This window comes from Pezoporus occidentalis, unplaced genomic scaffold, assembly GCF_034315485.1.
Source record: "Pezoporus occidentalis ecotype Australia unplaced genomic scaffold, CSIRO_AGI_Poc_V1 ctg241, whole genome shotgun sequence".
Classification (NCBI taxonomy): domain Eukaryota; kingdom Metazoa; phylum Chordata; class Aves; order Psittaciformes; family Psittacidae; genus Pezoporus; species Pezoporus occidentalis.
In genome coordinates, this window is record NW_026914297.1 from 226,738 (window position 1) to 250,622 (window position 23,885).

Consider the following 23,885-nt stretch of genomic DNA (forward strand, 5'->3'; position numbering starts at 1 on the left):
AGTGGAGACATCAGCTCAGTGCAGCTCCTTCTTGCTCAGAGGCTGAACCCCAGGTGTCCAGGCAGAACAGCACAAGGTACTTGAATGCATCTCTTCGACATACAGCAAGTCAAGGGTCCAGAGAAGCAATACCCATACAAGCTATAAATCATACTACAGATTTGAGATGTAAAAATACACATTACAAATGGCCACAGATGCTCTTCAATGAAGCCAAAGGTGTGGATTATAAAAACTTCTGTTATGTCCTGGACTTTTACTCAGTCTGAAGGGGGTTTCTACTGTTAGAACGAAGTTTAATGACAAAGCAAGTACCCTGAATAACTCATCTTTTTGAGTGCAATGGCATGACTGCCACCACATGACTGGAGAGTGTTACAGAAGCAGTGGGCAGTACTGTATATGTTACAAGAAAAAAGGATGCTACTATACTCTGGTACAAATGGCATGACACTGAGAAAATTACCCTTTTCCTAGAGAAATGCAGCACTTACGGTAGTGCTTCTCAGTAACCAGTGTGCTTCTAATCACTACTAAATGACAACTGGAACATGACCCTCAGCAATGGAAGACCCAAGGATAACAATTAAATTTAACTGGGATTATCTGTACTTCACCAGCTTGCCAACCAGTGCAGGCTCTGAGCTTACTCAACATGTCCCATGTGTTCTGCAAGACTCCATGCTCTGCTGACTTGTCCTAAGTCACAAAGCATTTGCTATCCATCAATAACCATAACCAACCTGTTTCTTTCATGACATACAAGTGTTTGTTTTTCCCCTCCGCTCTCCAAAACAGTGCCACGCAATGCTAATGTCACAGAGCCCAGAGAGAAATAGTTCTGAATGCATGTGAGTGTTGATTACAAAGCACCAAAACCAGTATTAGCAATACTTTAAAGCTTATTTCATGGGCAGCTCCCCCTCTCAATGACCTTGACTTTGAGCAGTGCAGCAGTTACAAATGGAACTGCCATTCCCACAGCCCGAGACACCCACTATACAGGAACTGCCTTTAGGGCTGTACAAGTCACCCTGGTGACCTGATTAGTTCCACACCCCACTCCGATTATGGTCTATGGGAAACTCCAGCTAGATACGTGCCTGCCAAGATGCAGAACCCATTCTGGGGTTGATTTATGCTGCTGCGTAAAGCGGCTGTAATCTTGCAGAACTTCCTAGAAAGTGCTGCTTGTTTTGAGCAGGAAAGAAGAACAATCAGCTCCGCATCTCAAAGGATATCTTCTGTTTTAAGAAGATAAAATCCCCAACCAAAACCCAAACTGTTAAGTATCTTTGGTCAAAATGATGCTATGGCTCCCTGTTCCTGTTCATGCTGTTCATCCACCCTGCCCAACCTGTGGCTTAAAGTGCTTAAAGCTAGCAAGAGTTAAGTCTTTCCCACCATCTCATGCATCCAAGCTCTGACCAAACATGTATTTCTCATTCCCTTTGCACCATACCCAACCTCCCATCCTCTCAGTCTACATTCACTCTGCTAATGGGCTAAGCTTGCCTACAGAGGAACTGGGAATTACTCCACTGAGAGTTACTGCCTGAAAACCTGTTTTGATCAGACCAAGGGGACCTCAGCATCATGTTCCTTGCCTCGGCACCTAGCAAGAACTCCTCCACTTTCAGCATCAGCCATGCTATTCAGGTGTGAGGGATTAAACCTCAACATGCACGTAGAGTGTATAATTTTCCAAGTGCTTTAAAATGAAGAGCTATTTAACTCAAATCCTCTGAAGCACATAATTGTTAACTCTAGGTTACTGGACAGGGAAGCAGAGGGCAATGAAAGGACTCACCCAGTAAGGTCATTAAGGGTTAGGGCCCTGGAACTCCTGGCTAGCAGCCTGCTGTGCAGCTTTGTTTGCACCACTTTCTGCCAGGGAATACTCACCGAGTTTCCATTGGAGTCAGAAACAAAGTGGGACTTTAATGAGATAAAAGTTGACCCCTCACCATGATCTCTAGCCATTTTAATCCCATTTTGAGCACTGCTACAGTGTTTTTCACAGAAGGATCAGGATTACCCTTCAGTTTTTCCACATAATAATCTATTTTTGATCTAAGCTCTCAGCACCTGCTGCATCAGCTCCCATAGGGGCATCCACAAGCAGAAGACAATAGACTGAAACAGAGAAAACCATTTCCCAGTCCCCCAAGCTAGAACACAAGGCTGGTGTTCAGAAGTCCATGCAGGATGGGTAATGTAATTGCAGTGATAGCAGGGGAAGGGACAGGATGCAGCAAACATTTTACCATAGTCACAGGGGGGACATACATGACATTTGGGAATGAAGATTCAGCAAGTTTATCTGCCTTCACACTCCAAGTGCTCTCAGATAGCACATAGCATTGTCTTCCAAGTAAAGCACTAGCCCTGAGGTTACATTTATTCTACTTGACTCTTATGCAGAATTAAGAGCTCAAATACCTGCTTCTCCAAACCCACAGCAGAGAAAGAATCTCAGCTGGGAAGGACTTCATCTGACCCAGAAAACACCGTTCTAATTTATAACTTACATCTATTTTTTAAACCTGAAGTCAACACAAGATTATTCACCTCTGGCCTTTGTGCCATTTGTGTCCCATAACCTGCCCTTTTCTTAATCCTTCCCTCCATCAACATATTATTAACCCAAAGGTTAATGCCATGGGCTCCCGCTGTTCCAGGGACTAGATTTACAGTGAATGTTCCATTTTGTACTTTCTTCCTAAATTTTAACCCTGTCAACTCTTAAGCTAAGAACACTAAAACCACATTAACATACTTAAAAACCATGTTAGTAATTCATCCTTCCATGGTTTCAGTAGGTATTAAGCCTCCTGCATGTGGAGCTCCTCTGTATAATTTAAGTGTGCTGATCGTCTACTCACTTCACAAAGCATTTCAGTCATGTAAGATTAAACATGAAGACAGATGCATCTTTGGTGTGATGTTTCTCAACAATGGATACCTTATTTAAATGTCATGGGCAAAATAACAAGAAATAAAAGACAGCTATTCATAGCACTCTGCAACATTAAAGTCATGCATTTCAAAAAGGCAAACTGCTGCCTGCAGACAAGTTTGCAGGCTCATGATTATCTGCTGCTACAGGACTGTTAAATCTCTCTCATTCCAGCTCCTGCATTTACAACAGACCAGCTATTTCACTGTCCCGTGTCTCTTTGCCACCTCCTCCATCTCAAAAAGGGACAGTGAAACAAAAGAGGCAGCAACAAGAAGTTATGGGCTAACTCACAGCCTCCCTGCCAACAGGAGGCTGATTCTTCCGTTGTTCTGGAATTCTGTTCCCATTTGCTAAGATATTCAATAAATTTTGCCATCTGACACAACTCCCAAGCCTCAGATAGAAAAGCAATTGCTGTGATACCCTGAGGGAAACGTTAGTGTAAATCAAGTGGCCTGTAAGCATCTAGCAGAATGGCTAAGTAAAGAGAACACTATTAACCTGTGCTTGTATAGCAAATAAAGAGTTATTAAACCTCCCCATACAATTTTGCTGCGCTCTATCACATGTGGTTTAGCTGAAATAGGTCCTTATCAGTTTTGGTTTTCATCTTATCCTCTGGCTGTGGTTTCAGTAGAGCCTGGACTCAGCATGACCACACTTAGGCCTTGCCAAGTCTCGCTAAAGATCCAGAACAGTATTAACAACATACAGCAACACACCAGTAATGCAGGCATGTACTCAGAGGTGCTCAGTCTTCATTGTGTAAGGTCCTTTTATAATTTTTAGCCGACTTTGAGCTTCTCATGCAAACCAAACCAGGGTCACAGGTGTACCTTACTCCCATCTGGTTTACGACAGTGTACAAGACAAAATACAGATGCCTGGTGACACTTCAGATGCCCTTTTGGTATATTTAAAATACCTTCAATGAAAGATTTGACAGTACCTGTGGGAGACTTGTCCTCTGCTCAAGAGGCAGACAGAGAGCAACTGGGATGCCTGAAGACATCTAGAATAGTACTAGACACTGAACAGCCAGACTTTCACAACAGATTTACAAGCTGGTGTTACAAGGCAGGTAATAGCAGCTTATGGGCCATTTTCAAAATGACTTCAGTCCCTAAAGTACCACTCTGATGATTTCCAGCCACAGAACAAACAACTTAATGCATTAAGATGTGACTTCACGACATTGTTGATCTGAACTTAGTCACAGCCAAATCAGAAAAGACGGTATTAACCTGGAGCCATCGCACTCCGTTGACTCCCTACAATAAGGAACTACACGTTCCAGGGAGCCCAGCCATAGTTTCTGTCTTTTGTCAACTTGAAGTTTAAGAACCTAATTGACTTGGTGCTTAAAATCCATTTTCCAGAAGTGCCTAAGCCACTAAGAGCTCAAAGCTTAACTGAGAGCCCAGGGGACCCAGCAGATCACTTTCCTCCTGCTCCAGCATTGATCCCGAGATTGATACTGAGACTGATTAAGAGTGAACTAGGAATGTCCTGTGGGAAATGAGGACTAGACAGCACGGAAGAAGGATTAGTGTACATTTGACTCTTTAAAGTACTTCTTCATTTAAAATTTCAGAGGCTTGCACACATCTACTTCATTGGTTTTCCCTTTTTTTTTTTCCTTTGTTTAAGCAAACGAAGCAGCTAAAATACAACTTCCCTGCTAACCAGAGATCTGATACCCCAATTAACAGGAAACACACTGACACTTTTCATGGTGGCATGAGAAATAGCAAATCTAACTGTTGAAAAGGAGGGCAGACGTAACAGCAACCCCTATCCATGCTGCTGTGCCCTCACACAGGTATCTACACAGAGGCAATAACCAGTGTGGCAGAACACAGAGGCTAATACTCTGATCCTTAAACCTCTGGGCACACCAACAGTAAGACAGCCTGATAACCCATACTGAACGGATGCATGTAACTAAATCAGCTCACGAAGAAGACATGAATCAGTTCTAAGTTCCAAGTTCCAACTCTAAGTTGCGAGTGCTTCCTGGGGGTCAGAATGAGAGAGCTTAAGCTGTTTGGAACTTCGTATTTTGAGAGCGAGATGTCCAAAACCTCTGGTCCACTATCAGCTTAGGTAAAAGTCAGGGTAAAGAATGATGCTATTATACTGTGACAAACTATTCGAGCTTGATCTGCTTGATATACCAAGGGAACGAGCTGAACTGGTTAGCTGTCAGCATTTTTCAGTGACCAGTTGTCCTGGGTTCAGTGTTGGACATTCCTTTGGATAATCCTCAATAACATATTTCAGGGTTGTCCTGCAGAAAGATGATGCTCTTTGCTACCTTGACTTTATGCAACAGTGAACAAAGTGAACCTAGGCTTGGCCAGTCATGGTTGCCCTCAGTGAGTTTGCAAAGTATTAGTCAGAGGCAACACCTTTGCAGGTTGGTAATTCTTTGGGAAGGTTCCTCTTTGACTCTACCTAGCTTTAAAACAAGACAAGGAGATGGCTGCAGAATAAAGCTGTCCAGCACTCTTAGAATCCACAAAAGGCCCTATTTACATTGCCTCCTTCAATAAGTTGTAATGTGGTTTTACAAGAGAAAGTACCCAGGGAACCTGCTTCACAGTTAAGGAATTTCTTAAAGATAACAAGTATTTTATTTTTAGCTTATTGGACTCACCCTGATCAATAACTTTCAAGTGTTAAAATGCAAACAGAAGAGGATCAGCTCTTAGCATCTGGTGGGTGCAAGCTCTTAGCAGAGCCACAAGAAGAACTGAAGCTCAAGTTCACATTGTCACAGCTCAGTGCTATTACAGTGGAAACAAGGACGCATTCAGAAGGTAAATGAGACTAGATCTGATCAAAACCCTGTTCACAAAGTCTCATTGTGATTTTCAGCTGACTTACGTTCCTCTTTATGGGCCTGTTCACATACAACTCCTCTCTGAATAACAGCAGGAGGAGTTAACTTTTGTACCCTGAGAGACATGCCTGTGTCCACACAAAAGAGTTCTGAGCATTTCTTAAGCTATTTATTTCGGTTTTTTGGAGGTTTGTTAAGTCTTAAATGAAAGCCCAAGCTTGGATATGCCTGTCTTGAATATAACACAGTTTTGTACCCAGCACAAAGAAGCTTCAGGCTCTACTGTGAGATGGAACTTTTGCTCAGAAGTCTAAGGAGATTGTGAAGTACAAAGGCAAAGCTAAAAAGAGGCAAGATTGGTTCTATGCATAAGTGCATTTGCTTTCACAGATACAAATTCCACCTTCCAATCTGCTCGAGAGTAAAGAAGCATCCAAGAGGCTTCACTGGGCTCCAAGAGCATCATGAGGGCACCACTGGGTTGTGAGCTATGCAAACCCCCACGGAATAACCAAACAATGCACATCGTGTCTGCCAACACGGGTGTAGGTTACGAGTGTCATTGCAATCTACCCCTACTTTGGATTCCTGGAGTACCCAGCAACCTGGCATAACAAACACTGAGACATCCAAAGCAAATGGTCTAGCAAATGTTCAGAGAAACCCTATACCCTACTTACTGGAATGTCCCCCTGGTCAACTCAAGCCTACTTTTTTGGGAACTGTTAATACCAGTAGGCCTGCCAAACACTTAAGTCACCTGCAAGCTACACCCCTGTGTACCCCCACAAAAGGGATGACTAAAGCTTTCAGTATATAGCATCATCCCAAAATTAAACTGGTGGAAGTTACAAAAATCCAGAAGTTTCCTACTTGCTGCTTCTTTTTAGCCAATTTGACAATTTCCACAACCAACATAGCTCATAATTAGAAAAAAACCATGATTTTTATATTCCTTAAGAGGGCCTCAACTCTGTATTACAATTTGTGACATGAGCACACCAAAATTACAGGGATTTCCGTGTGCTGTGACACTTCCCGATTTTGTTTATCCTGGAACACTTCCTGCTTGAGCACCTGTCAAAATGAGATGAGATCAGGTATAATCATCTCTTCCCCACAGCAAAGTGAGTTTTGAGCCAACTGTTAAATAAAAAAATATCCACAAATATGCATCTTTCAGTGAAGGAAGATGAAACCTCTGGTGATTCACTGAAATAAGGGATTTGTAGTTTGATCTGGTATGCTGTCCGGAGGGTGGTGAGCAACTGCTCTGGGGGCATCCTTGAAGTTTACCAACTCTTTCTTCAGGAAGGGGCTGTTCAGAAATAGCAGTGGATTTATCCTCAGGTAAAGGCAGAAAGCTAATTTCAACTTGTATGGCTGTACTAGGGCTATTCTCAAGATAAATGACTCCTAGCTGGAGTAAGAACCCCAGGATTTTAGTGACTCTAGCTTGCAGAGAAGCAGACAATACTTTTCAGCTCAGAAAACAGCTTCCCAGCTAATCTATGCCAGAAGCTCATCACTCAGTCATTACTGGGTTAACAGTGGTGACAAGACAGCTGAACTTCCATTGCTGGAAAATGCAGTTTTGCTAGATCCAAGTGTTGAGTGTTTCAAGAAATACAGGAAATTAAAAGGAAAACAAAACCCCAACCCTAAATCTAACCATATAAATTCAGTTAATAACAGTCAGAGTAGTGAATAGATACATTCCTCCATGTACAGTGCATATACAATGGCTGTTCCAACTGAACCTTAACAGCTGATCTGTGGCTGGAAGTTGCTGAAGAAAAGTTACCTAAAACCTCTTGGTCCAAGAATCCAATAGGAAACAAGAGTGAGAACAACTGCTCCTTCTTGACAAGGTGTTACGGATCACACTTCTAAGCTCCCAAATCTACTGAAATCCCTCATCTATAAGCACAAAAGGTAACTAAATAGCAATTTTAAGTGGGGGAAATGCTCAACATCAGCATTTGCACAACTAGGATGCTCATTTAATCAACCTGTTTAACTATTCATGAGGCCACACTATGAATTCAATCCTGGAACTAATCTGGTCAATATCTGCATGGGAATTTTCTCCTCCCTTTCGCTTTCTTTGTTCAAGGCAGATAGATCCTGATCTAATTTACTGTCCTTCCCATAAACACTTCAGCTTATCCCACTGAGAGAGCAGCAAGCCACTCCAGAGGAATGGAGCAGCAGAAAATGCCTTTACACAGCACTGCTGTTGAGTGCTTTGTGTTAGGAAACCATGACCTGAACCCTCCAGTTCAGGAATGCTGCCCCACAGTTGGCCAAAAGGCCAGGGTTGACTGAGCCAAAGTAACTTTTTCCCTCATGAATTCTCAAACCCTGCTAAATCCAGAAAGAGTGGGGGGGGTAAAAAGGATCAAAACTGGAAACATGAAAGGACAACCCTCCTCCTCCTCCCCTAAAACAGAGGGCAGAACTTAAAAGCTAAATACAATGTTTAATAACCAGTATGCATTGCATTGGTATTACAAGTGCCTTTTGTTTACTAAAATGTGATGACCACATAATAAACCCAGTTTTATTGTCCTTTCCAGCCTGCTTCAGTGAAGGGGTGGGGAAAGGACTGCAACTGAGTTTCCACAGCTCATCCAGAGCTTTAGCTCTGCCCAGTATAGCGATAAGGGAGCCAGCCAGCACTGTCCTCAACAGCTGATACTGGGAACTGGGCTCAAGTCATTAAGACTATCAACACAGGGTGAGATGCATCAAGAAAAGAAATGAGACAGAAGGGGAGAGGAAGAGATCTCATAACATAATGAGATGTTTATCTATAAAATGTTGCCCACTTCAAAGCAGGAAGAGCTTTAACTCCTTAGTAAAAAGAAGAGCATTTAATTAAAAGATCAGTCAAAGATTTTCCACAGTCAAGCAGCCTCAAAGAAACTATGTGTGGAGGAGGCTGAGAGTAATTTCTAACATGATTAGTCCATTCTTCAAACTAAACAGAGCTTTATGAAAGTGGCATTTCTCAAGATCTAGGAGACAGGGGTTATAGAAACATCCTCAGTCTCCTGGAGCACTGTCTCTTTCCCTTCTGACACCTTCACCCTCACCAGCTTTTGCTCCGAAAAAACCTGGAGAAATGCTATCAGAGCTTCGTGCCTCTCATCTTGGCAAGATAGCTTGTAAGCCTAGGACTGATGGAGAGTCAAATGGATCATCAGTTCCTACCTTGCTCTCCACAGCATTTCAAGAGCATTATCTCTGTGTGTTCATACAGTCCTATTAAATCAGACATGTATTAAGATGCTTTTGCACAAACCTATATAAAGGAAACCATGAAGGTAAAAGGCAAAATTTCCTTTTACCTGTAAAAGGTAAAGAGGTTAAAATTAAAAGCCTGTAAGAAAACCATACAGCCTTACAGGTTTTTCTGCTGGATTCACAAATCCTACTGCCATGTCCTGGGGCAGGAGCTGTGTAGAAGGGAAGTGCCCTCAAAGATTAAGAGTTTGCTCAACAACCCTTTTGTCTTTTGTTTGAAGCAGCCTTTATATTTTGAGACAATATCCTAGTTTAGAAATGGAACAGATCATTGAAAGCAATAAAACCATAACTAACCACCATTCATCAAGTTATCCTGAATATTATTGAACAGTCCATGGCAAGGAAATGCAAAAATAAGGTTAAGGATAAACTACAATTCAGTAGGGGAAGGAAGAATAGACAGCCAACATAACTATATGATCCAACTGCACCCTCTCCCTAAAGCCCCATTCCATACATTAATAAATATGACTTCACTGAAGTTTCTGGTAAAATTCTTACTTGTTTCAGTAGTGTCATGCTTTTACTCATGATATTTAGCAGTTCACACCAAAGTATCCACCAGGACAAGAATATGGGAAGAACACAACGCTGCTCACAAGACAGGGAACATCTACTTGGTCTCTAGCATTTTCTATAATCAATGGAACACATTCCAGTCAAGATACCTAGCCTACATGATTCCTTCATCTTGGTAACAAATGGAAAGATGTCCTTGTTTCGGTCAACACATCCTCTGTGCGTGCGCAGAACTGGACTCTGCAAACTCAAGTTAGCCTTACATTTTCCCAAGGATATATTTTTCCAGCCACCAAAATCAAATCTGCCTTCAAGAGATTTACACTTAAATTTCATTGTTGATAAAACCACAGTTTGTTAGTTGTGTGCTACACAGACTGATTAAAAGGGCAGAAAACTGCAGTTCTGACATAATGCTACAGCCTGAGAGAACTGACTGATGAGCACAGATCACACAAGGACAGAGTACTCTGTCTCTGAACATGAAATCTAGACCTACTGATGTTCATTACTGCTCCATGAAATATAATGGATGGAACATTTCAGAGAATACGTGAACGCACCTACTTCAGATTATGGGAAGAAAAAAGTTGATGCATGAAAAAAGAAATCTATCAGTGTCTACTATCAACAGTGATCCTCAGTTCTATATCATACTCAAACTGCTTGGAGATACAGCATCAGAAAGTATCAAAAAGAAAAATGAAAGCATCAAAGATTTGTCAACCTGCTAGTGGCAGTCTGAGAACCACAAAAAAAATCACATTAAGTCCTTGTCAAGCAATACAGTGCCAAAGAAACCAAGATACCGATTTCGCTTCAGTTTTACAATTTCATGTTGTTCTGAAAGCTACAATGCCAATGGAAATCAGATTTTCTAAAGAGTAAAATAATAACATACAGGAGAAACTGAAAAGAAAAAAAATATAAGAAATTACTCTGCTGAAATAGTAGAAGCAGATCCAAAACACAGGACTGCTTCTGAATAAACTCCTGAATACCTCCAGGGCTCTGGGAGGTTTCAGTGGGAAGACCAAGGTGCAATACTTGCTCAAATTTCTTTGGCTGGCTTTATAACGTTAAAGATCTCAAAGAGCCAAATACAAAAGAAGTAAGCTTTACTTTTCCTCCAAGGCCAGCACTATCCCCTCCTCCTTTCACCCTTTCCCCTCATTTGAGTCATTTAATGCTGTGTCAGAACCAACAATCTCAACTATCCACTGGCTGTTTCCTTATCACACAACCAGCACTAGGGCAAAAGCAGAGCACTAAAGACAGGACAAGCTTGTGCTGAGCAGCCCATTCAGTAAGATTCCCAGCACAAGCTCCCTGCCTTCATCCAAGACTGGCTTTAATTTTCATCAGTAAAACAATCTAACACTAAACAAAATGCATAAACCACATCCTGCTGCCTGCCATGCCCTAAAAGTTCTTCTTGTAAAAGCTTTGGTCCTGCCCACGGGGAAAGCACTCCCACTCCGCACAGGCAGCCAATGCTGAAAACTGTTGTCAAAACCCCTGCCTTAGCACAGAACTTACTGATGATCTCTTCCATTATTTGAGCATTCACTGGCCTCTCATCTTGCAATCAGGGGACCTCAGATTATCACTTAACTCTGCCTCAAACAGATAATTTTGGAGGCAGTAAATTAGTTATTCTCATGACTAAATTCCTCTAAAAAGCCATTCCAAACTGTGACATAGTCTCTTGGCTGTACTCATTCCACTGGCCTGCAGAGCAGAAGAGACTACTGCCATTTGACATCTGTTTGTGGGTATTTCTGAAATGATTTAATAATGTCAGGCCAGTCAGGTCACATCACAACACTAATCAACTGAGCTGGCCCTAACTGGCCTTGGAAGAGAAGCCTCCAAGTAAAAATTACCCTCCAGGGGACAATAAACTACTTCAATACCAGTTTAATCAGCAGTGTGTTACTGCTCTGAAGAATAAGAGCATTTGCAAAACCCCCCTGCAAGAATAGCTTGTGGGAGGAAGAGGTGACTAAGGAATTAAACTATCCACTGGAGAGCAAATTGTGGTCTGTTGGCTCCACTGGGAACAAAAGGCCTATGGCTTGTTGCCCGAGCTTGAGGAGGACATGACTTGCTGTCGGTATTTCCATGAGAGCTGTTATGTGATTCATTAACTTTGCTGCCCCTCTCTTCTCCCTCCCTTCTCCCCCACGCCATCATTAAACTCATCTGTTCTCTTGAGCTTTGGCTTGGCAGAAATGGTGCGCTGACATACAACAGAGTGAAAATGAATAGCTCCCATGTTTAGGAGGAGAAAGGAATAGAAGCAGATGAGAGGACTAAACAGTACCCAGAAAAGATCTGGCTACACATCCCAAGAAAAACAGGAATCACAAGAAATAATGTATTTCTATAATACCCTTTAAGGTGTCATTTTACAAGCTACATACCCTACACTGAAGAATCCCTTCCTCAAACATAAAATGAAGCCACCAGTAGGCCAGGACAAAACAGAGCGACACAGGCTTAGTGTATGCACTGACAGTTGATGTTCTCATCCAAGCCATGTAAGCATGTTTCACAAGTAAGAACAGTCCCAAAAAAAGTCTAACCCTTGGATAACCCCATCACCACCTTGTTCCAAGTAGAGAAGTTAACATTTCCCATTCAAGTGCTGCTTTCAAGAAAGTTTTTGTATGTTTTGAGTCCTTTTTTTTCCACCTCTTCCCAAAGATACCGATCATCACATCACCTGCAGATGTTCTGAGGATAAACAAAACCCCACCTTCACCCTGTCAACCAGAGTCAAGGAATCTCAACACTCCTGTTTGGAAACACAGGCTGCCTCACTGTTTCCAAGGCAAACTAATATTTGAAAGGCTTTCTCTGAATAAATACAGTGCACTGGATAACACCAGTGCACCCAACTCCCACAGAATGTTCTAACTATTCCACAGGTGCTCTGGCCTGTGTTTGTATATACTAATGGTTCCTTTAGCTTGGGGTAGCCAGTTTCAAAAGCAGAAAACTAACTGTACTAACAAACTGCAGCAATACTCTTTGTTGTTTGACATCTTTTTCTGTATTACTTTATAGGTGTTTTCATTCTAAAACCTCCATGTGCTTTATAAATATGAATATCCAGAGTACTTGGGTATAGCAGGAAAAGTGACCACGTGCCACCAGCAGTTTTGGCAAACATGATGCAAACTTAGACCACACACCACAAAGTTCTTAGAAATGACTGTAAAAGTGGTTTAAAACAAGTTTTAAATTGGGAAAAGCCTATAGCATTATAACATTATTGCAAGCAGTCCCCTTAAATCCTTTCTGGACACTCTTACAGTCCTAGGAACATGTGGATTAACTTAAAAGAGATGATATTGGGCTGTTGCAGTCTTGTCAATCTTGCGTTCAACACATACCCATTAGACACCAGCACTGGATTACTTTGAAGTATCAGTGTGGGATGTCTTCCTTTTGTTTTCCACCTCTACACAATCCCTTCCTCAGCTATTACATTTCTTTCCCATTCCCCTGCATTAACGTTCTCACTTCAAACTGCTGAGCTTGGGGGCAATGACTGACAGCACTGACCAGCTGATCCAGACCCTGGGGTTAGCACAGCTGTATCTTTGTATTCTGAATCTTGATGGTTAGCTGAGGAGTCAGCATCACTCACATGGGCACTATCAGACTCTGGAAGTGATGCTTCTGGGACCTGTATTTTATTTAGGTTTGAAAGTAAAATATATCTTTGTCATAAAGCTGCAGCCTTGTTAGCCAAAAGCTATGCATCCCCATGTCCTGGTACTCCTATGTACACTTAACAGGAAAAGCTGTTACAGTATATCGTACTCTCATAAGTATACGAAAAGTATTTTACTCTAGGCTATTGCCTGTATCATAACAGAGGCATTCAGGATGAGATTTTTAAAGACTTGAGTGTCCAGTGGTACCAACAGGAAGAACAAGCATTTTAAAAACCTGTCCCCAGTACCCCAAGATGGTAAGTGTGGGGTGAAAGACTTACAGATCTACCATACAGTGTCCATAAAGTTCCCTGAAAAGAAAAACAAACAAGATGACCCTGAGGATCATGCTCAGGGAAACAGGTCAAGACTTGATTGTGTTTGGTTAAAGCTGGTTCATGAGCTAGATCAATAAAGAGGCCAATTCCTGGGGTTTATTTTGGTTATTCCAAAAGGACTGAACTTAAGAGTACCACAGTTACTCAAAATATAGGTATTCCTGAAGGAGAGCCGACTTAAGTTCATTCAAGGAGAAACAAAGCCCAACACCAGAAACTTCCACGTACTGCATTCTAATGTGAAAAACACAGGTTTGTATCCTAGTTGCCAGAAATCAACACAAACTCTGCTCCAGCTGTCTTTACACTACCCTCTAAAGCTCTCACACACAACAAGGAATATGTGGTCAGAATTTATGTTGTCAGCAGGAATGTTCCTGAAACTTTTTTCACGATAAAAAAAAGTTTTGAGTATGTAGTTTGACACAAAACGCATTTTTCAAGCATATTCATACCTTATAAACAGTGAAGACATTAAAACAAAAGTTAGTACAGTCTACACTTAAAAACCAGGAATAGTTTTACAACTGCTTAGGTGCAACAGAAGCATAAATCTTTCCCCTTCAATAAAAAAATTAAATAAGTCACAGGACAAGAGAAAACAAAGGATGAAAGAGATTTTCAAAGCCCACAGGGGATCTGCATGCTCGTTTATCATCGATGTTAAGAGTAGAAAGCTGCTCAAGTCCCACCGCCGGCCCTGCAAAATCAAAGTCAGTTTTCTCACACTGATCAGAAGTTCACAGCATACCTCTCTGTGCTATTAAACACCCCTCCCTTAGTTTGTTATCAGTACCATCCCTCCACAAATGACAGTAACATGTTTAGTTCCAGCATAACTTCTACAGCTGGCAGTGGCCAGTGCAATAGAGATTTCAGGGGCTAGGGATGTGGGCAGCCATACTTTCCAGCCTAAAGTTTAACTTTCCCTTAGGGCAGCATTTCTTCTGGTGACTGGATACTGGCAGCTTTTGTGTTCTTCATTAGCCTGCTGATTAACATAGTGCTAGAGAGTTCTCCACTACACCTAACTGCTGTTCCAGCACTCACTGCTGGATCTATTGTGTGAGAGCCTGGAGTAGCAACGCAGCGTACTCTGCCCCTTGCTTTGCCTCGCAATACTGGAGACCAGGTATGTATGTATTAGCTTTTAAAACAACAGCTACACATCTAACCCAAAGTCATAAAGAAACCCTGATGAAGCAATTGCAACTTTAATGGAATTTTGTGAATGAAATTTCCATGGTAACGGTAAGGAACAGAGTGCCAGGAAATACAACCGATTCCAGTGTTCTTGTACATTCAAAGCTCAAACAGAAACTAAGAAACACAGCAGAAAACAGTGGGCCTACTGGTTTTTACCCCATTCAGCATCTGAGAAACAAGTAAAATCAATCAAAAGGCAACCAAACAGTACTCCAGCATCAGGAACACATTAGGAGCCTTCCTAGGTACAACACAGACATTTAGCACAAGGGGAATTAGATATACCTGATACTGGCTCTTAGCCGTCTATAAAATCTGCTACTGATTAACATGCAAAGCACTACACTTCTGAAAGGACAATGGTGGGAAGACCTTCCACAAAGGCATCATTTTAAATGCCAAGGCCTGGAAAATTTCAGGCCTCAGGCCACGAACAATGGTGAAGGCTAACGCAGCCAAGCTGCAGATCCTGACAAGTTGCATGTACATCACTAGATAAGCCTTGTAACTTTCTAGCTGCATCATGGAGACCGCACAAAATAGTATCTGTGAGGCAGCAAGGTCCCTCCCTTGTAGCTATTCTATTCACACCAGCAAAGGATTTCTTCCAGAACAGCTTCCCTAAGGACGGGGCTGTGATCTCAGGTGTGGAGCAGTAACAAACAGCAGTTACACGGCACACGATAAGGAGCAGTAACGTCTCTAGCAGGCTCCAAGCCAACAGCACTAGCTATGACAACAGCCTCCGCTGCCGCTCAGCGGGACGCCGCGGTTAACCCCCCGGGACCGTACAGACCTTGGTCGTGCTCCTCCGCTCGCCCAGGTTGGTTGCCCATCGTCGGTCTCTCCCCGAGCTCCTCTCTAGGGCCCCGACGCCCCGCTCATGCTCCGTGTGGGTGCCGGAGCCGGACCTGCCTCTGCCTGCTCCTACCGTCTACGCCTCACTCAACTTGGAAAGGGAGAAAGAAGTCAGCTCCTTCCTAGTTCCTGGCACAGGGCACAGCGCCTGCTGCTCATGCTGGAGCAGCTGGGGCTCTCCCTCCTACCTCATTACAATACCATGCACCGAAGGCCGGCCTGTGCAGCTCATTAGCTGCCTGGCTGCGGGAATAAAGGGAGGGGGAGAAAGAGGCAGGGACCGGGCGGGCTGGAGAAGGGAGGAGGAGGCGGAGGGACTCGTGGCGGGGGGAAGCCACCCAGGGGCCGCAGGCGAGAACTGCAGCCGGGCCCAAGGCGGGCGCTGGCTCTAGCAGGAGCCGAGCTCCAGCGCAGGCAAGAGCTGAGCGTGGAGACGTGAGCCCAGCGCCCCAGAGCAGCCCCGGCTGCAGAGGGGTTAATGGCCAGGGAGCGGCTTGTGGGCCATGCACTAGGACATGCCAACACGAAATACCGAAACGCCGCAGGGAGTGGAGCCGGGCAGAAAGCTGGATCCCGGTGAAGACAAGAGCAGCCAAATGCCTCCAGAGCAAAGACAAAACTTGTTTTGCCCCAAATCTGGAGATTGTTTAATATCCTAGAAACAGAATTTCGCTGCTATTTCATAGAATCATGGAATGGTTTGGGTTGGAAAAGACCTTAAAGGTAACTGAGTTCCAGCCCTGTGCCATGGGCAGGGACATCGTCCACTAGACCGGTGGAACAGGGAGAGTTGTCAACCTTCAGTTGTTCATTGTTCTTGCTCTGATAGTTTATGGATGTAGCTAAAAGTTTTCATACAGCTGTCTACCTTGGGATGACACTAAAGAGCTCCTGCCTACCCCATCTTATGGCATACCAAGCACAGAATGCTTTGTTTAAAGAATAAGCCATTTAAGATCTGTGAAGAAAACGATCACTGATACTACATTATTTTTCTGAATGATCTTTTCATCTCTTATGACCTCTTAAGTCTTGTATCTTATTAGATGGGTATTCAGCTTGCACTTCTCCAAGGTACAGATACAATCCTTCAAATGCTGTTGAAACACGTCTCCAAGAGATTTTCTTCTATTATAGACTAAAGAGCGACTTCTGCTTTTCTTCAGCAGGATTCACCAGAGGGATCGCATTAGCCAAGATAATCTCTTGGGCTGATAAATCCTGACACTGAGCTTTTATTATTTCAACACCTGCTTTCTATTTCCACAACACAAAGAGGAACGGTCTAAGAGGGACCCAGTACAGTACGGTTGCAAGCCTGGAGGAATTATAAAATGTAATCACTGAGTCAGAGCAACCACACCTGAAATCTGAGCAATTCATGACTGGAAGAACCAATCTGTTACTCTTGACAGTAGCATGGAAGATAAATCGGAACATACTAACAACATGATAGGGAGAATGATGCCAGGCAAAAGACTTCTATCCAAGTCCACAGAGAAAGGTAGGATATGAATTTTAAAATCCAGCTATAGCCTGAGCAGAAGTCATGGATAAGAGATTACCTTTATGGAGCCTGCAGCTCAAACTGAGCAAAAAGGAAAAGGAATAATGGCAAGCATGACTTCTAGTGCGATGACTAGGTAATAAATTATGACACATGGCTCAATCTTTAGGCAACTATTTGTTACCTGAACATTTTACACAATTCACCCTTCCTCCTCGGTAATAAAGGTATGAAAATGAATGAACAATTTCACCTCTATAAAGCAGATTAGCTGGTTTCTTCCTAGGCATGAAGCTTGACTCATCCATTTGCACTGCTCACTTGTGGGACTGCCCGTAAAGCCCCATAAACATCACTTTTCTATATAGTGAGAATGGGAATGAGTTACTCAAGGTGTCACATATATAATTCTTTCAACTCAGTAGTTGAACGACCGGACTTTCTTGCCAGGCATAACCTTTCCTGCATCCTACTCTCACAGCAAATTAATTAGCATAATTTATGTTCAAATTACAATCCATGTTCAAAAGCAAAGGTGTGAAGATGCCACAAAAAGATCTCAAATCCACAGAGACCAAACAGCTGGCCGTTTCTTCAGAAAGCTAAGGTCTAAAAAAGTTACAGATGCTGAGGAGCACTTCCAGAGTCTGGACTGTCTGTCCAAGTCTGGAGTCAACTGAATGGGCCCTAAGGGTGGGCACTGACTATCAATACCAGGGTTCACGCTATCGTGCTCTACTTCTTCCGTTAATGCTAAAGACTTTATGAGCCCTAAGTACATAGGTAGCAGGGAAAAGAAATCTACAGAGATGTATATATCTTGCTCAGTAGTGGGCCCCCAAGGATCAGGAATATAACATCTACATTGAAAACCAGAGAAGAAATCGTATTTTTAACCAATGCTAAAACCAAGTTTTTTGTGGAGAGAATACTTGGCGAGGTCACAGTTTATGGCACAGAACTACAGCCTTCCAGAAACCCATCTGAGACCTAGCTGTCAATCCCTCCCTCTTACTTTACAGTATTAAAATCTAATGTAAGCCAAAAGCTGCTAAAAAAAATAATCAGTGGAAAAGAAAATAGATACAAGGTATTGCCAAGCCCTCTTGTTAGACCAGGCCGGCTTTGCATTCCTTTCTTTCCCTCCCTCCCATTCTTTCAGTGCAAACACAATGGCACTCTGCCAGGGAATTCTGGCTGGGATACATTTAGGCCTGAAGAATGTGTGTTAAGGATCATTTCTCTTCAAACCAGCTGAAGGAAAGCTGATCATTAACCTAGGGCAGGTAGCCCCAACAAGGTTGTGTTGACTTTGCTGAACAACTTCACTAAAAAGCCTGAAAAGAAATGAAAACAGAGAGATCATGGATTTATGCTATTCCTGGGCCATCCAAGCACTTGCTGTTCAGTTATCCCTTGCAAGGCTTTTGTGATCATCACAGTTTGCTTAGAACTGTAATAGATCTTCCCTATAGGTGTTGGCTTGAGCCAATTAACTGTCAGCAATTTAATAAATCAAGTCATTACAGTCTTTAAGATTCAGCATCTCAGTATCCTACCACACACTGAATCTTCTTAACTGGCTCAGGTCCCAGGGTGGTTAAGATGTGCCAGCGAAGTCATTCTCTCACATCAGAGAGAAGGGTCTCTATTTCACAGATGGTTTGAACCAGAAGTTGCATGCAAAATCTTAGGATGTGTTCATGGAGATTCAGTGCAGTAGATGTAAATTGTGCAGTAGATTGGGACAGCACCAAAGCTGTGAAAGGTACATGCTGCAGACAGTGCTGACAGAAGTTAATTCTTACTTGTTTAATAATGCAAGATGACTGCAGACAGCCTGTGAATGAGTCTCAAACTATTATCCTTAACAGGATGAGGTATTGGAAATCCCAACACACAGTCACTGAAATGCATTGCTCACACTCCATTCCCGGCTATGGAAGAAGGTTTGTATAATACAGCCAACAAAAGAACAAAAGAATAATTACGTCAGCTTTCACATGCCACCTTCAGAACAAGACAGCATCCACTGACAGATCTCACCAGTTTCAGGCATCATGTGACTGAGATCTTGAGCCAGCAGATAGAGTTTAGTAAGACCACTGCTATCACTTCATTAAATGAACTACTGAGTGCCTTCTGCCCTATTGACTTCAACTAAAATGTCATACCACAGCAACATATTTATCAAAGGGGAAGAAGAATCCTGAAAACCAGTCACATGAAGCAGTGCACATTCTAAGGTATAGAACTACCCATGGGCTACAGAAAGAAAGAGCAAAAATTAGGAGAAAGTGAAAATCTAACATGGCAACAAGCATCATACAGGAACTTTTTCAGCAAAGGCATGAGAAGTGAACATGTGCATTTGAGTATGCAGGCTAGCACAGAAAAAAAATCATTGTAAGAAGTAGGAGAAACTTGACAAGTAGCTGCCATAAACTAGATCTAGAATGCCAAATTCCATCTACCTCAATCCTTGAGCTTTCCCTTTAGAGGTAACTGGGTGAAATCTTCTAAAATGGCACTGAAACAGTTTGACTGCTTGATACATGGGGAAATCACAGCTAGAGGAAATATTTTGCTAAGTAATGTCAGGGAGGTTAAGGTTCAGATTCACATTTACACCAGTATGCTACAAACAACCATGCAGACATTTCTACATGTCTATGGACGTACACAGAGACACGTATTTCCACACACTGTTTTGCATGTTAAATTCCTCCAGCACTACTTGTCTATTTGAATGACATCTTGACAAAGCAATTTGAGTCTTCCTTTCCTTTTTATATCAATTATGGAGCTAGAATCTCTTTTGCTTTAGAAGGAAGAACAATTATGCAGAACTTGTGTCTTGTACCTGAAAAGGGGAGCAAAACGCAACCAGCTTTCCAGATGAAGTTTTAAAGCATATTTATTGTTCCTGGGAAACCCCAGATGAGATCAGTCATTTGGTTTCCAGCGAAGTCTTGTGGAACAGAACGTACCAGTCTCATTAGCGTCTCTCACACTTGGCTCTATCTTTCACAAGAAAAAGGAGACAGTAACGAGTCTGAATGCAAAGTGCAGCAACCTTTTGACAAACCTATAGCAGTCCTTTGATGTGACAGATCACAATAAGCAGACCCTGTCAAAAACTGATGTATGGGAGAGTAAAAGGGCCCTAAGGTCAGAGAGCTGTCCTTCAAAAGAAATCACTTTCCTTTTCCCTGTTCTAATTGGGGAGCATTAGCATCTTACGAAGAAATAAACTGTCAATTAGATTTTTTCAAGGATTCTTTTTTTAGAGAAAGCTTTTATATATATATATATATATATATATATGTAAAACTTGAGTTTTCTGATGATGTAGAAGAGGTTTCTTGTCTGGATTAGTTTCACATCAATCTAAATGGTTACCCAATACCAGAAAGTGACAGACACTCATCAAAACAGAGAAGTTAACAGAAAGAAGACAGTAAATTTGATAGAGTCCATGTATTACTTTCAAATAGGAATCCTGAAATGACAATTTATAAATGTGCAAGAACCACTGGAATCCACGTTCTGCCACATTTTCAATTCTGATGGGAGAGAAGAACATCTGATGAGTGATATGTGCGATTAAACCATACACCAGTCTCCCCTCTAAACTCAAGGGCAGCTGAACTTGTTCAGGTTGCACAAGTGACACTCCAATACTTCCCCAGTACTAACCACTGGCAGTGGCCAGCTGCCCTTGCTTACTTAAAGCCTCTCTGTTCTGAATATCATCACTGTCTACACAGAAAAGGTAGAAGCAACGGTTTCAGAGGGAAAACAGGATTCTTCTTTTTATACAAATTACATGGTGAACAGACAGTGATAGACAAAGGGGCTAATCCTACGTGCTGTACTAGAACTAGGAAGGAATGGAAGATTTACAGGTATCATGTTTAGTCACTGGGACATTAACAACTGGGCAGTAATTTAAGTGACAATTCACAGAAACTCATCAAAATCGAAGCCCTCAGTATTGGAACAGAATATTGTTCAAACTAAACTGCTCCACAACAGAATATAACCCTCAAAACCTTCTATAGGCTTCACTGATTATGCCACATTCCTTGTGTTTTTATCTTACCATACAATTTACTGGGCTTATTACAGCAGCATGCTTTGTACAGCTTCATTTCTCATGCTGGCAGTGATCCATTCTGGGATTAGCAGCTTTTGTCCAGGTAACCTGCAGAGTTCAGAGGCTCCACACGAGATGCCTGAGAGATAATTGAAACTCTAAGTATCTTTGAATTTGCCTCCTCTATGCTTCGGTATTGGCACTGTCTCTAACCCTTGATATTAACCAACTCAGCAGGCAGGCACAGAAAGCAACACTTCTGTTGCTTTGGCTGAAAACTTGTGCCAATTATTGATTTTTCCATTTTATGCATAGATTTTTGATGAAGCACGGGAGGACACAGCAGGCCATTGATCCCTCATGTCCCCGCTGGCACTGCGGCTTCTCCTGGCCTCTGGAGATACAACACATCCGCCACTGTGAGAAGGTATAGCACCAGTCTTTAATGTGGTTTAAGCTTTAGAGAGATCCTGAGCTTGTCAGTAAAATACTCAGAATTTCTATAAATAGTGAGTTAGGGGATTATAGCATTGTTATTCACAGTTTCCTACTGTTTCTGAGGCAAATTCAATAGGTCTCTATAGATTCAGAAATACAGAAATAAGCTGATGAAGCAGCCTAAGAAAATAAAATAAAGCTCTTACTGTTCAAAGATATCTGATACTTCATATTGGAGCTGGCACAGCTCAATATGAAAGTCAATATATTGTGAAAAACAGGGATGCCTGAAGTATTCTGAATGCTTTTGGACTACGTGCTCACTCACAGCCCAGTCACACATCCTGGCTGCATCTCTTCTCTGATGTCCAGCATAAGACTTCTTTTTATTCCTGTCAAACCTGACAGATAATAGCTGCTGGCACTGAAACAACATCAAGGAAGCACATGAACATGATTAAACTAGACAGCCTTGAGGGAAATGTTCAGAGAGTGCTTATCCTGGGAGTTTGTAGGGAGTGAGTGACAGAGTGAGAGCAAGGATTTGGAATGACTTGTAGGATCCACTGAGCACATCATTTCACCTGTGTAACCCTCAAACTTCCCATTTGCATACCAGTGCCACTATGCAATGCTTTTCCCAAGTGTATGGTCACATAAGAAGCTTCGAAATTATCTGCGAAATTGCATTATCTAAGGTTATTTGGCTTGCAAACCTCAAAGGATCAGAACCTGAAAAATCACTTCTTTCCTATAAACCTGAACCTTAAGAAGAGAGTCCTGGCTTCTCACAAAGATATACATTTGTCTATTTAAACACTTTGCTATATGGTTTCATAGATCGGCTGCCTTTATAAGTGCATACATTGAAATAAATATTTCTCAGGATTAGTGACCTATTTCCTCCTGTTTTGCAGTTTTTCCAGCTGTTTCATTAACTTAAATATTAAAAGCAACACCAGAGCTCTGTAAGTTTAGGTTTATGTTAAAGCCAAATTGCTACTTTAGGACAGTACATGGAAAGACGTAACACTGTGGATAAAGAAGCTGAATCCAGGACACTTATTTCTCCCTGCACATCATTTCCCATTACTTGGGATTTCAAAACTGCCAAGCAGTCACAAAGCCAAACATCACAGCACAGAACTTCCAGCCAGAACCCGTCTCCAGTTCCCTTTGCTCAACTCCACTTGCCAGGAATGGACACATAAGGTTGGCTTCATCTCCCTTTGTTTATGATTTACTGCATTAGCTTCCAACAAGGCAGACAGGGCTAGTTATGTCAGCAAAAGGCTAAAATGAATAACTTCAAGTCCACCAAGGGCAGCAGACAACAACCCCATTTAAACAAGCAATCTTGATGTCAATTATTTATTATCTGCAGCATTTGGAACACATGCTATTGCTCAAGGTCAACACATAAACATTGGACAGTCACTCCCCAAAGAAAGAAATCTAAGCTTTCCCCCCTCCACATACCTTGTTTCTTTTGATTTCTGTTACACAACAGTATAATACCCACTGAGTACTGCCAGAGTGCAACTGGAACCAATATAATATCATTTCAGTAAAATAATCAAATTGCTCAAGCAACAAAGAAACCTCAACCTAAAAAGTACAAACAAAGGGGGAAGGTGTGAGGGGGAGACGTGATGCCTGCAGTGAAGGCGTGAAAGGAAAATGCAGAACTGATGAAAGCAGTCAAAAAAGCCAAAGAAAGTGGTTTCAGAACAAAATGTCAAGATTTACAGTTGGCTGCATACACAAACATCTGCATTTCCCATACAGGAACATTCTTACTTGGAGTGGCTCCACAGCCAGTCAGCATTGCAGCATAGTCTTGATCATAATCAGAGACTATTTGGGTGCCATTTCAATCAAATATAGCATCTCAGTGTTCCCTCCTTTTCTTATGTTTCAAGAACATGTCATGCCCCCCCCCCCGTCATATCTGATATTTATTTTTCCTTTTAGGAAGAACATACTGTATTAGAATGTGCCTAATCGGTATCTTTTGGTAGTGTGATAATCGGAAACTACCATCCAGCTTTGCATCTTTGCTCACAAATATCC

General features: G+C 42.1%; 1 protein-coding gene across 7 annotated transcripts in view; it reads right to left on the reverse strand.

Annotated features, from left to right (window-relative positions):
* The window catches only part of SPECC1 (sperm antigen with calponin homology and coiled-coil domains 1), an 84,324-nt gene that overhangs the window by 45,080 nt on the left and 15,359 nt on the right, over positions 1-23,885 (reverse strand). The window contains exon 1 of one of the 7 annotated variants that reach the window (XM_062622388.1): positions 15,707-16,039. The exons of the other annotated variants lie outside the window; for them this stretch is intronic. Within the exon in view, the coding sequence (XP_062478372.1) occupies positions 15,707-15,746 (40 nt within the window). The 5' untranslated portion in view covers positions 15,747-16,039. Of the gene's footprint in view, positions 1-15,706; positions 16,040-23,885 lie in introns of those variants that run through there. 7 annotated transcript variants of the gene reach the window in all.